Below are 14970 nucleotides of genomic sequence, written 5' to 3'. Positions count from 1 at the left end.
TATCTCTTTATGTATGCAAAAACCAGAAGAGTATTGTAAAAAAAAAAAGAAGAAGAAGCAGAGCAGTCAAAACAATAAGGAATAGACCTATTTTACTTTTTTAAGAAAAAAAACCTGCCTATAACATATACATATGTCGTGGTGTATATTCATAAGATAATTATTTACATTTTATTTTGATGATTTGATTTTTCAGAGCATGGAAAGACTGAGGGCCGCTGAAATGTTAGTATTTGGTGTTAAACTTGTGAGGTGCGGATCTGATGAGCGCTGAGGCTCAGCTGGGAAGCCACCCATGCGCTGACGTCACGGGGTTCTGACAAGCTGGTGGTGCCGGAAGAAAAGATGGCGGATCATGAGGAGCAGCTATCCGACGAGGAAAAGGTAATATTCTGATAAAACGCAATTTTATGCTCCCAGAGAAAACGCTTGGGTTATAGGTTTGACTTTCTTGGCAACTTTTTGTGGGAACTGTGGCGTCGGTCGGCGTGATGGAATTTGGAGAAAAAGCCCGGGCCCGCAACGGAGCCGCCGCTGCTGCTTCTGCTTTATTATTTTTAGCTCAACTTCCGCTCGTTTGCGAATCTCTAACGGGGGGCTCCTTGTACGGTCCTGACCCAAAATAGGACACGTCAACATATTAGAAATTCACCTGAGTGAACCCCCCACTCGGTTTTCGCTCGGTGGGCTCGTCGTAAGCCCCCCGGCTCTCTGGTTACTGGTGTTATGGAAGTTTTCAGACCTCAAATATTGCTAGCTTCGTCCGGGCATTTAGCCTAGCTGCGCCCTGCTAACATAGAGCCAGACTTCCTAACAGTAACACGCCCTGCGCTGTTTGACGCCGGGCTGTCTTATGAATAAATCCCAAGTGATGCACCGTCCGCTTGTTTAGTTTACAGCTAAATGTTTGTAGAATTATATGAAGGCCGTTAGATGTGGTGTGTAGACATCATTGGAAACTCCAGAAAGCAGCTCCGTTAAAAAGAAAAAAAGTAAAACAGAACCACTCGGAACGCAGTCATATATTCATATGCTGTTGTTTGATTTCTTACAACTGTGCTTAAAAGTTGGTGTAAGAAGTTGGACCTTATGTAGTCTCTGTGGTTTTTGTCAAACATTTCGCAGTGCATGATGATGCAACATGTCTCATCAGTCCCAAAGCCATCATTCAAGACATCTTGTGATGTGTTTAGATACATCTGTAATTTTTGGTCATCAGCAACCTTTTTGTGCTTGGTATAAACAAGCTTTCAAAGTACAGAATAGTGAACTGTTTGCCTTAAGCACCTACTAGATGAATTGGTTACAGTGTTATCTTTTCTGCTGTCTCTGGTTTTGTTTTCACTTATTTGTCTTTACAGAAGCTCAGTTATTTTACACTTGCAGTACCAGACTTGTCAGTTGAAACACTAGCTGGGTTTCCATTACAAATGTATAAAACTTTGTCAATATTCCACCAATGTAAAAAAAAACAAACACAATTTTGCAATTGCATTGTTTCTACTGAATAAGAAACACAAATAAATCACACATGAACAAGATTGACGCGGTAAGTCATTAAAAAACATGACGTGTAATTATCCTTCTACTACTTCCTGTTGTCTTCTTCTTTGTGGTTTGCACCAGTGGCAACATCTGGTTGTTGATCATGTGACTTGTTTTATGCGAAAGAAAAGTGTTTGGATTGCATTTTGCAAAATCAACCAAAAAAACCCCACCTCATCTTAGCACCAAAACTTATCAAAACTGAGTTTTTTTGAGATTGTCATGTTTCCATTAAGCTAATTTATTTTTGAAACGTCAAATTGTGCAATTGTATAGTTGATGGAAACGCAGTTACTGAAGATGCTTGTATATTAATTTACATCTTACATATGTATTTCTGCAGAATTAAATCTAAAATTACTAGCTGAATTACTCTGGTCCACTTTGCGACTTTAATACAAGTTTAGTTTTATTTAACCTTCTTTTATATTAGTTTAATATTTTGTTGAGCAAAGCATCTCATCGGTGGTTCACTGCTTCATCCTCGTCTCACAGGATATAGTTGTTAATGGTGGGGTTTTAAAAAATGTATTAAACCTCACCAACAATCTATTTAGGAGTGTACCACCAGCAATTGTTTTGTTAGGGTTTAGAATCCTTAGTGTAGAACCTTTACTAGTTAATATGATGTAGTTTTTGTGGCAAACAGTTTATTTCCTCTGAATTCCTTTGGTGTGTCCAGTTTTTATATGGCCATCTGCTTCCTGCAGTTTGCATCGTCCAGCATTCGTTGATTGGATCTGTGAGGTTGACACGGTTTCACCTGGAAGCTACCACTGACATTCAGTAACTGCTGGTCTGTCACAAACTGCTCCATTTCCTGAAACAAAGGAAAATCTTATTTCAGTGGGAATCCAGTGTCTTAGATTTGGTTTTATTTTGTTCAATGTGTCTTTTGGAGGTTAATTCCGGTTTACTTGATGGCAACTTTTCTTTTGTTTTATTATGGCCAGTAATTTGGAGGTTTTCTATGGGATGTTGTAGAAATAGAATATCTGCTTTTTATTGTTCCCATTTAAACTCTGAAGGAACAACCTGAAAGCCTGTTCAGAACATGGGAACATCTCTGCTGCTAATTCTCATGAAAGGTTCTAAAAAGCTTTGAGTCATTTGAGTAGCAACCCCATCGGCTTCCTGACTGCAGTAAAGAAACCACACCGTGGTACAGGAAGCTGCTGTTACACAAACTGCTTTGTTCCTGTTCCCCCACTGGCTCTTTAAGGCAGGTATCAGAAATTATACAATTATTATAGTTTACTTGTTAAGTGATTATTCTCTGAGAGACTTAATCAGATTTATGACAAACTTTACAGATCTTGAAACTGAACGGGACATAGATTTAGCCTGTAAAGACATTTTATTTTCGCTTAGAATCAGACCTTCATAAGTGTTTAAATTTGAGAAAGAATTGCCATAGGTTATATTTAGCTTTTTTGAGTTCTGTAGAGACTCATTCATGCCGGAAGACTTTAGATTTTTTTTCATACATGGCAGAAGAAATCCCTAGTGAGCCTCCAGATCAAGCCCACTCTACGTAGCTCCTCAGAGATAAATGAGGAAGCTGAATGAATTGCTTTCAGTGACGTACTACTAATGATTAAACGAGGGAGTTAAATATACCTTTTATGGTTTTATAAATCAGTGATTGATAAAAACCATATTGGTAATAGGAAACAATTGGTTTGTTCACACTGCTTGTAATTGCCATAGTTAGTGAAGCAGGAAAAAACAATTGGGGCTCTGAAAGTTTATTTCACTCAACAGGCACTGATGTTTTCAAGCTTTTATTTCTGTTTATTAGGATGAAAACACAACATTTAGGATTAGAATATTACAGTAGGCCAATAAAAACATTTGTAATACAAAACTAGCTAGTTTTTAATCTGTTACATAAGCCTTATTGGAACATGCGTACCAATTTATTGAATGACTGTAAATAAAATAAACCATTTTTGATTTATTAATTGGCCTGTCACAGTGACACATTTTGTTAGAAAATAATTTGTCTCAGAAATGACTGCGATAAACAATTGTATTGTCATTTTGAGACTATTTTCAACTAATGTAGCAAGAACAGTGGCATATTAATACAAGCACACCCTCTAAAAAATTAAACTACTTTAATTTCTAAAGAATATTTAAGACTGGAACTGCAAAACACTTTAAATATCCAAAACAAAACGATAATTAAAATGGATTAGTTTCTGGAACCAAAATAGCGTTTCAAAAATGATTCATCATTCACGTAGACATGGGAGAAGACTGGCAACGTTTGACTGGGTGTCAAATGTTTTTCATTTTTCCAGTGCTGTCTTAATGCATACATATTTATTTATACTATACTTAGAGACATTTAAATAAAAATAAGAAGGAAATCAAATGCGTAGTCCACTTTATATACAAATGTTTTACTCATTTTTTCTTATGAGGCTAAATAAGAAAGATGTATTGGGAATGAAATAATTTATATTTCGTAAAGCAGAGGCATAAATAGAATAAAATGAAGCCGTTTTTATTACTAGTTCCACTTAAACATCTGACCAGAGGAAATGGTTTTTAACTTTCAGTGTAAAAGCACTGGTTGCGTGGGACTTTATGTAATTGTAACTTAATGTGTCTGTATTTTTATTTCAATGTAATTAGATACATTACATTGAAATGTATCTAATTAACACAATGATTAATCGAATCATTGTGTCTTATAAAGCACTTTAAGATAATAAATACCTTAACCTGGCTTTGTATGTATAAGCAGAATAAAACGATCTCGTATTATTTACCTGCCAGTAGTGTTGCACGCATCCCAGTAAAAAAACTATTTTATTCTGTGTCATTAATTCACAGAACAAATCCCAGCAGCTTTAGTTGCCGACTACTCGCATTTCTTTTGTAAGTTCACACCATCTTTGCAAGGCTGCTGGCCTGTGCACTCGCTCGTTTAGCACAGTAGATGCATGTAGGCCTGTCGCAATAAACGATAAATCAATTAATTGTACCAGGTCATTTTAATTATTGACTTTATCGTCTCTTTCAGCCTTTTTCTCTTTCTGTTGATGACACTGAATGAAAAAGGCTCAACTCCGGTGCTCTCCACTGACCTGTTGTTTCCACATAAAATCTCCAATGTCCGCTGGACTTTGGGTTGCCGGGTTGCGCTGTGTCAGCTGTTTGGGATTCGGAATCCGAGCTTTCTGATTGGCTACCTGTCACATTCAATAGGCTGCGTTAACGCTCCCAGTCTGGGAAAACCCTGATTTAGATCAGAGCGGCAACGACGATCTACCATAACACACCACACACTACAGGATGATTGTTACGAAATCGCAAAGCGACAATCTTAGAATGGCCAACGTTCTAAGATTGTTGTGAGGGGAAAATGTACCTGTGAACTATACATTTTCACACTACTACCAACATGTAGTGTGAACTATTGCATCAAGTAGTCGAATGTGCCGATCTTCTCTATTTAAATCTAATGATTACTGAAGGGCAACATAATATACAGGCTAAATAATCTGTACTCTTTTGGTTGTATGCCGTATTTATTTCCACTTTGGCGTTTTTATGCAAGTACAAGTACATTTTTGTTAATGGAGACTGAGAATCCATTTTATTTTTAGAAGAAGAAGAATTACTTTATTCATCCCAGCAGGGAAATTATTTCGCAGTTACAGCAAGAATTTTTTATACACAGATTAACACACACACGACGGGAGCTGCGTCTGCAGGCAGCCAGCTGAGCCGGCGCCATTTTTGAAGGAGGACATGCGGCAAAGGTAGTCTGGACCGGGAGTCGAACCCGCGACGCCCGCGGGTCTAAGGCCTCCAAATGTAGGGCATGCTAACCCCCTGCACCACCACAGCACGCCCCAAGATGTTGGGGCATGCTGTGGTGAGAGTTTGAGCATCAAAAAGATGACTGAGATCAATCTGTTCTCTTTCTAAATGCACACAGCAGCATGAGGTTCTTTACCTTTACCTTTTGGTTGTTTTGTTTATTTTATCAGTTCCAGTGTTAAATGTTCTTTTGAAAATAAAGTGTATCTATCTTTGGCAGGAAATCGCATGCATTATTACTTCATTTCCATTAAATCAGTGTAAAAAGGTCTTCAAACAATATTATCTTTTATCGCAATTATTTTTTGAGACAATCGCTCAGCAAAATTTGTTATCGTGACAGGCCTAGATTTATGATGCACTAAAGTTTCAATAAAAGGAACCATTGATCACCTTTATTGGTTCCTAAGCAGGCTTCCAGAACTGGGACAGAGATGTCCCTGAATGATGCTGCTCAGTTTAAAGTCTAAAGAGCAACATGGCTGACGTCTTTGAGAGTTTGAGCATCAAAAAGATGACTGAGATCAATCTGTTCTCTTTCTAAATGCACACAGCAGCATGAGGTTCTTGCAGCTGGAGGCCATATCTGGTGGCTTCCGCCTGAAACTGAAGAATGCAGCAACAGAGGAGAGCTGTCTGCACCTGCCTGCAACTGAACTGCTCTGCTGTTGCATATTTTGCAAGATTTTGAGTTTTGCCTTCCTATGTTCACTGTTAAAAACAAAAATCCTAGTTGCTTTTTTTGTTTGTTTTCTTTTTAAAGAATGCTCTTGACTTTAAAAGATAAGGAAGAGATTACAAGATCATGGATTTAAAGCTACCTTTATCAAGTAACCCATAATTTTTTACTCTTATATGGGTGGTGTTTGTTTCATTTAATTGTTAAATTAGAACAAAGTCAACACAAGAATTTTCTAGTCCTTAGAAAGTCTGAATGAGACGATGGTACCTCATTGAACACCTGAAAATAGTGTCAGTCATGCTCGTGTACTGGGACCAGTACCAGTATTTAATTCTTGAATCAAATGCATCACTGTGGTGGACAACAGTTATAATAATATCAAAGTGTTGGTGTAAAAAAATTATCACACCAACACACAATTTTTAAATCACTAAAATTGATTTAAAAATAAAATACTCTTACTGGTAGAAAAAGCCTTGAAAGTAAAATTTGTCACTTTTTTTCTTTGTCTCAGAGAATAGCAGCAGGCCTCCTTTCAATGTACAGCTGTTATCAAAGAGCAGTTGTTCCTGTTTTTTAGAAATCTTTTGCAATAAAAACTTTAATTTATTTATTTTTGGTGTTATTGCTTGAGTGTGGTTTCACATCAGTTGGGATTAAGCAAAGTTCCTCCCTACAGGAATGGTTGGGACAGTAGGGAGTCTCTGCAGTGGCTTTCACAGGGAACAGTCGTTGGGTAATGTGAGCAGAAATATACAGTGAACACATGGAGAACAGGGACCAGCTGGTGTCTAGGCTCAGAGAGCTCAAAGACACAAGAATCCCACGCTGTGGGGGTTCCTTATTTCCCACATTGTGTGTGTGTCATAACTATTGTTGAAGCAGCAGCCACACACCATGATTTTCCCCCAAAAACATCAAACGGCTTGATGTGTTTTAGGTTATCTGTGGTCGGGGAGAAAAAAATTGGAGGTCACACTAAATGACCTCAAATTCATGACCAGAGATTCTATAGCATGACAACCAAAGATCAGACAGCATGGACTCAACTTGAGGTGATAATCAGGGTTGAAACGTTGACTGTTCCCATTTTTCGTTTCAGATAAGTGGGTAGGACATATTCTAGCGGCTCAGCAATTGAAGTTTTCTGACCAATCACCAATCTTTAAAAAGCCTGGCCTGCTGATTCTAATTTTGGCTAATACCGATTTAAAAAAAATTGAATTTTTTGTCTGTCAAATAGCTAAAGCCCTGCACACATGGAAACAAGCACAGTATGTTTTTGTAAACTCTTAAGAACAAATGTGGGTCCACCTGACAGGATTCCGCAGCACAGAAAATGATGTAGTAGGTATGCCGGCCCAATCGGGGGCGCTGTAGCACTGCCAGAGAACACCAAAATCAACAAACAGTAGTTTTGCCAGATTTTGCATGTTTCTACACAACTGGTACACTTAGTTTATTTTTAAATACATAGAATCTGTTAACTTTGGCTAATAAAGTCACTGGACACAGAAACAGTGTGACTTTAAGATTTAAAGTGACAAGGCGCCACGGACAAACAAAAACCCTGTCAAACGATGCCATGTTTATTTGAAACCGGCATTCTGGAACCCGATTTCAAAAACAATTGCTTCTGGTTTTCCCAAGACGCCGAATCTGCATGGACACAGCCTAAACCACAACAAGCTTTTGCGGATCCATCTGGAATAGTCTTTGTAGATTTGGCCTAGATGTAGCAACAAAAATGCTAAGACAGCAGACCACGGCTGAATTTTCAGACCTTTGCAGTGGATAAGATCGATTTCAGATGCAAGTGTTGACCGATCGCCTACAGTTGAAGAAATTGGGGCTGATTTATTGGTGGCCCTCTATTGGCTTAGGGGTGAGTTTAGAGGTGAAATAACTTCCTTCTAGCCTGATATTGTCTTAGAACAGATTTTATTTTATCTTTTGCTACAGAAGCTTTTCTGTTGGCTGGAAAAACCAACAGAAAAGGTTTCATCTGAATTCCCTCCCTGCTGACACATTGTTGAACCTGGTTGCAGCCTCTCTGCAGGCTTCTCCAGCCCTGCTTACACATGAAACTGTTTCAGCCTGTGAAACTCAACTTTACATTGTTTATCTAAGGGTAAAGACCTATTGTAGTTGATAAAACTACCTCATTCCTTAGCTCTCCTTCAGTATCAGCTTCTGTGCAGCATCTTTATACAAATAAACTTGTTCAAAACACTTTCACATTTCTCCACATCCTAAAATTTGAATTCTTATTAAATTCTCCCCATCAGAACCAGATGGAGTCTAACGCAGTGTGCATGTCTTTAGCAGACTAGCATGTTTTTCAGATGAAAGTCTGCTTCACACAGCAACTCGAAGGCAGTCGCTCCTGTTTAAGTTGAACAAATGGTGATTAGCTAATCCTCACAGCGTGGAACACAGTGTTGCCATCACCTAATGTTTGTATTGTTCTTGTCCATACGAAGATGTGAAAGGCGTCTCATGTAGCGCTACGTTTTTGAGGACTTTACGGAGTTGAGGACAAATCTGAAACACTTGAAGCCTGTTTAAGAACTTTAACAGCATGAGATGAGCCAGTGATTGAACTGCAGCACGCCTGTCGATAGCGTTTCAAAGATGTTGTCCAAACACTTTAAATGATGCTCAGTGATTTTCAGAGTAACCCTGGGGCTCTTTCTGCCAGCAGCAGAGAGAAAGAGAACACTCTGTAAAGGTATTTTACCATCTTAAAACTGAGACAAAAAATTTTGACGTGAATATTTAAAACTGTCTTTACAATCATACATCAACAATTAGCATACTTAACATTACAACTTCATCGCTCTCTGGGTGTATTCCCTAAAAAAATCAATCCTAACCCTTATCTTAACTCTGAGGAATCCAAAAGCCTGCCAACATGCTACATAATGGATCAGAAAGATTAAATTGAGCAACTTATACACTAGACTACTTTACTCACTGAAAGTCTTGCTCTTTCTTTGCTTTAAACACCAGACATGTCTCAAAAATATCAGAAAGCATTTTACTTCAGATGGCTTTTTACATCCTCTGGTTTTTTAACACTTCAATCATACTGTAAATTCAAACATTGCATCGCCTTCACTCAAAAACAACACACACCAAAGAGTGTTATCAGAGAAGCCTGGTAGAGTTTAGCATAATGTACTGGTGGGAGTCGTCAAATTTTTTGATGACTTGTAAATATTTGCATTTTAACAAAGTACGACAGGCAAATCAACAAAACGAGCAACATTTTCAATTCAATAACACTTTTTGCTGCTAAATTATTGAATAAATCGACATATTTGCTCAACAACAAAGATATTTGTTTTTAATCTGTTATTAAACCATCACTTTGGTGCAAAGTGCTATTATATTTATTCAGCTTTCAGGTGTATCAGGAACACCTGATCATTCATGGAACTTCTTTGAACAAAAACTTTAGAAATGTGAGTTGTTGATGCTGACGTTAGCGTTTTGGGATATCTGTGCTACTGCTACATGTTGTTATCTTTGAGATGCTATTTTAGGCTTGAATAGCTTCACTGATAGGCTAACTCCTTTTAGCAGAACTTGAACACAATAGTCTTTTCCAGCATCCCATTAGTTTGTTTTTCAAAGCAGAAATTAACCCCCAGTGGGCCAAGAAAAGCGGCTTTCTCGTCCGCTGTTGTATCCAGATGTCGCTTGTGCGTCAGATTTATGGGCATACTAGAAATGTGTGAGTACAAAGGTTCCATCCAGAATCTTTGCATGTTTAAAAAAGTGTTAATTTTACGTATTAATATCTAGATTAAAACAGTTTAATCTAGTTCAGTTTGTGAAACTTTACACAAACAAAATTAGGTCAATGTTATAGTTCCCATAGTTACTGCTTCACATTGTTTCTCTATAAAGCCACAATTTTTATATTTATAAAGTAGCTTCCAGAAAGTGTGATGCATAAAGGAATTGTTTATTCAAAACAATGGCTGAAAATTATAATTATGAAATTATGAAAAAGTTTGTTCCACTGAATCACATAACAATCTCACCACTCCTGGTTATGACTACACGTCCAGACTTTTCTACAGAAGTTGCACTAAATGCTCCACAGAATACCACTTCTAATGATAGTTGAGCTTTTTTAATGTTGCTGTGATCTTGTAATGATACTGTTCACTTCTATTTCCGAATAACCATGAACATTGATCCATAAATGGCAACATCCATTATTAAATGCGGTTGCATAATAAACCGGAATTGAGCATCAAGACCAGGTGTGTGAACGTAGCCTTATAAGGCCACAAAGCAAGGGGCGTATAAATGAAACAGAATTGCTGGCTTAAAAAAAATAAAATTACCACTTGGTGCATTACTATTCATCATTGTGGCAATACAAATGAGCTCCATGTAACTGTGTTAGCCTGATGTTGTGACTTCAGTTCAAAAGAGACCAACGTGCTTCTATAGTTCTATTATGATCAGTTAGATGGAAACCAGAGTGTCTGTCATTAGAAAAGGCCTCTGAGTTGCAGAGCGTTTATGCTGCCATCCAGTTAAAACGATAAAACTCTTCCTGTGGGATCATCATCCCAAACACACACATTCAGTTTCCCACCATCTTTCTCCAGATCAGACACGCCTCTTATTGTAAAGTTAAGTTGTTCATTGATTGAACCTTGACTATTTTACAAGGGATAGCTCTAATAGAAGCTAAGTTTGAATTTGATCCTAACACACACACACACACACACCAGATGTGTACTTTCCTTAGTGCCTTCATTTCTGTTAGCATCGTTCATTAGCGAGAATCAATCTGAAGTTCTGAGAGGGTACCACAGCACTTGTATATACACACACTGCTAGTAATGGCCCCTGGGACAAACAAACTTACTCACTCTAAAGCACACAGTCTCAACCACACACACATGTATAAACACCTTCTCTAGCAAACTAACCGGTGATACCAGAAGCGCCCCGACTGGTTCCACTGTACCCTGCCAGTGATAGACAGTGGCAGAGAGATACAGATGTAGGCTAACCTACCACTGTCCACTGTGTGCACTACCAGCCTCAGCACATTTTCATTTCCTTATATGGTTGTAAACCAAGCAGGGGAGGGAAGGGTTGCTGTCTCACTGTCAGTTGGACATGTGACCTGGAAACAGGAAGTGCTGTGCTGCGCAGCAGAAGAGAAGTAAAGTAATGAGGACTGCTGGTGTAGCTGCAGGCTGACTGACGGGACGGGATTTTATCCCTCCCTCCAAACCTGTTACACAGACACCTCACACCCTCTGTTGGCCGCAGTGTGTAGACGGAGTAAATGCACAGCTTTTTTTTTTTTTTTTTTGGTGAATGCAGCCCTTGCAGCTTCAGAAACAGAAGTTTCAGCAGAATTAATTTTTTAACGCTACTTTAAAGGGGTCTGTTTTCATTTGGAAGCATTTAGTTCAACTCTTTTTAAAGCGTTATTACAGACAGACATTTGAACGATGCGTTGAATTGAGTTTTTAATCCCAGTCAGTTTTTGAGAATTGTCAAAACCATATTCAAACTCAGAATCACCAAAAATAATAATCATTTTTTGTGAATTTTATTTTTCTTTAATAAATTAATGAAATGTCAGTATTATCTTTCCCTGTATGTTAGCTATTTTTCTTTTTTGAATTCAATTAAAAAAAAAAAATAATCAAATCTGTGCTTCCTCCTATTATACAAAACTAGATGAAAACTCTAAAATCATTCTGAGGCAAACTATATCCTAATATTTTCATTTGTGTGTTTATTATTTTAAAAGAAGGTAATACATTTAAGCATAGATCTCTCTTTGGTTTCATCAGCCTATTCACATTTTCAACTTTCTGCAATTTTACACACACACTTTTCAGGTTCCTAACACTGCAAAACATTGATATGACTCCCAGAGACTTTTCTGTTAGCCGTACCAAAGTACTTAACTTGTGAATAAATTTCATGTTTTGTCACTTTATATCTTCGCACTTTAATGCACTTTATTGGGATTTGATGTGTTGGACCAATGAAAAGTAACACATTTTGAGACATGGAAGGTAATGATATTTGAAAGACATCTTGAACACCCTGATACCCCACTTTACTCTGATACCCCTAAATTAATTGCATTACAACTAATTATCTTTAGAAGTCATTGGATTTGTAATTAGATCCAAGCTATTTATAGTATAATCTCAGAACTCAATATCACTTTTCTTCCACTTTGCACTGGTTGGGATTTAAGTTCAATAAAACACTTTGAATTTAACGGTAGTAATATAACTTGATGTGAAAAGGGTCAGAGTGTATTTGCACTTTTGCAAGGTGTTCTATATATGTATTTAATCAGAAACACTTTCCTGATTTTTTTTTCGTTTTATGAAGGCATTCTAATAGATTCCGTATAATCCATTGCATACAGAATAGCAGAATAAAAGAACTAAAGAACAGATTGTTATCAGAGTGAGTTCTGTCAGTGATTTCTGATCTGTACTCATGTTTTGTTGTTTTGCTTGCAGGTACGCATAGCAGCTAACTTTGTCATCCATGCCCCGCCAGGAGAGTTCAACGAAGTATTCAATGGTGAGTTCTCCGATTCTTTTTCATTTAACAGTAACAAATAAATTGATCTCCACAATTTAACTTTCAAAGTTATTTTGATTCTTAAGGTGTTTGCCTGATTTATGTTAAGTTTACACAACTTTTTAAATAGGCATTATTATATATTATATTATATATATATATATATTATATATATTATTATATTATATATATTATTATTATATAAAAGCAACTTTTTTGAGATTTACATTAAATTACAATGTTATTTCCTCATCAAAATCATACCTTTAATGTTGGTTTGATTCTTTCATGCAGAGAGAAATCTTTTAATCTCCCATGGCAACCATTCAGCTGTGATTGAACATAGCATCACCTTTGAGCTAATCCTTAGAGCTGCAGTCTCACAGAGAACCCCTCACCCGCGACTTCCCCATAGACTAGCCAGCAGCAATTAGCAAACACCTGTTGGTACTGCAAGTCTGCAGAGCTCATTATAGGAGCTGCTTCACCTTTGTAACTCTGGTAAAAATGTTGTTAAAGGATTAATAGTGGAACAAAGTTGTGATGACTTCCTGAAGGCAGAGTTACAGAATAAGCAGGAGTTTTTAAAGAGATAGAGGCCCAATTTCAAGGCGTTAGATTACTAAGTCAAATTTCTTTTAAGTCATATTTGACATATATAGCATTTTTATAACTGAAGGCAACATAGCTACTAGAAATGTGCCTAGAAAACACATACTGCCCCTTCAACAATTCATCACATAATTTAAATATTACCATGTTGCAGAAGAAAACAGCTTTCATGTTGCAATTCCAGAGTCCCATGTCCTGCTCAAATGTTTACTTATAAAACATCCCCGTACCTCATTTCTTTTTCCATTCCTGAGGTTTCAGTCTGAGGCAGTTTAAAAGCTGTGGGCTGCAGAAGTCCTTTGTTCCTATCTGACTCTTCTGTTGATAGACGGCAATGACATCGCCACAGACATGTTGCTGCTAGTAAGAACGGCAAGTACACACTCACAGTGTACTGTAAAGACTTGCTAGATTAGAATTGTAGATTTCTTTGTATATTTGCAGTAAGCACACAACCAAAACCCCCAGTTTGATATCATTTTGTGCGTCATGCACTATATCCATCAAGATCTCAGGCCCTGAGTGCTTTCAGTTAATGTAGTTGAGAAGGGGGCATGGCTTACAGCTTGCAGCAATCACTTTTTCAATGGAGTCTTAGGGCCAGGTTAAGGATTTTGTTTTATTTATTTCAGAAATAAACCCCTAATATTATGAGAAAAAAGTTGTATGACTAAGTTGTAGTTATACAATAACAAACTCATGGTAAGAATGCTGACTCACCTCACTGTAACCAAATCTACCTAATGGTATAAATAAAGTTGATTGGCATAATATCAGCAGAGTAAAGTTGTAATAATACCAGAATAAACTTTTTTAAAATGCAAAAAAACAAAACAAAACTGTAAAACTACTATTCTTTCATTTGTGTACAAACACAATAAAGGCACCAAAGTTTACAAATTGTGCTGTACAGAACCTGTTTTCAGTCGGGGATGCTTAGGCCTGTCGCGATAAACGATAAATCGTACGATAAATTAAAGCTATCGACGTCATTTTAATTATCGGCATTGTCGTCTCTTCCGACCTTTTTCTCTTTCAGCTAATGCGACTGAATGAAAAAAGGCTCAACTCCGGTGCTCTCCACTGACTCCTCCCTTCCTCATTTCCTTAGTGTAATGCCCAGCGCACACTACACGATCTTAGAGCTGTCAGCCGATTGTCGGCCCATTTTCAAAACCTGACAGACCACACATTAGCCGACAGAAATCCTAGGTATAACGGTTCGATCGGGTTCGTTCCTGCTGTGTGGTGTCCAACAATGGGCACAAAATAATGGCTACAAGTCCAGTTAACTCATTTTAAAACCAGGCATTAATCAATGCTTTACTACAATCTACCTGCAATGCATGTGGCTAGTGTCAGCGTAAAGTCCTGACTGAATGAAAATCATTATAACCTATTTATGTCACATTAACGAAAAACAGCTGAAAAGTTACCGGGTTTATCAACTGCGGTAGCAATTTCGCTCCAACTCCTCCTCTTGTCATTTCTATATTCTTTGCATGTTGAATAAACATTAATGTTGTTTCCATGTCGGCTGGACTTCGGGTTGCGCCGTGTCAGCTGTTTGGGATTCCCCGATGTAATTTCCCCTCAGAAAACACGGAGGAGAATCCGTACTTTCTGATTGGCTACCTGTCACATTCAACAGGCTGCTTTAAGCTCCCAGTCGGGGAAAAACCTCTGATTTAGATCAGAGC

The 14970-nt window shown here is 37.6% G+C and overlaps 1 protein-coding gene across 1 annotated transcript in view; it reads left to right on the top strand.

Moving 5' to 3' along the window:
• The first annotated feature begins 235 nt into the window (after positions 1-235).
• Positions 236-14970, top strand: part of LOC114142937 (F-actin-capping protein subunit alpha-2) — a 33318-nt gene continuing 18583 nt past the window's right edge. Inside the window, exons 1-2 of the mRNA XM_028014544.1 lie at positions 236-384; positions 12595-12658. Of these exons, the coding sequence (XP_027870345.1) occupies positions 346-384; positions 12595-12658 (103 nt within the window). The 5' untranslated portion in view covers positions 236-345. The remainder of the gene's footprint in view (positions 385-12594; positions 12659-14970) is intronic.

This window comes from Xiphophorus couchianus, chromosome 4, assembly GCF_001444195.1.
Source record: "Xiphophorus couchianus chromosome 4, X_couchianus-1.0, whole genome shotgun sequence".
Lineage (NCBI taxonomy): Eukaryota > Metazoa > Chordata > Actinopteri > Cyprinodontiformes > Poeciliidae > Xiphophorus > Xiphophorus couchianus.
This window is presented reverse-complemented; position numbering and strand designations above follow the sequence as displayed.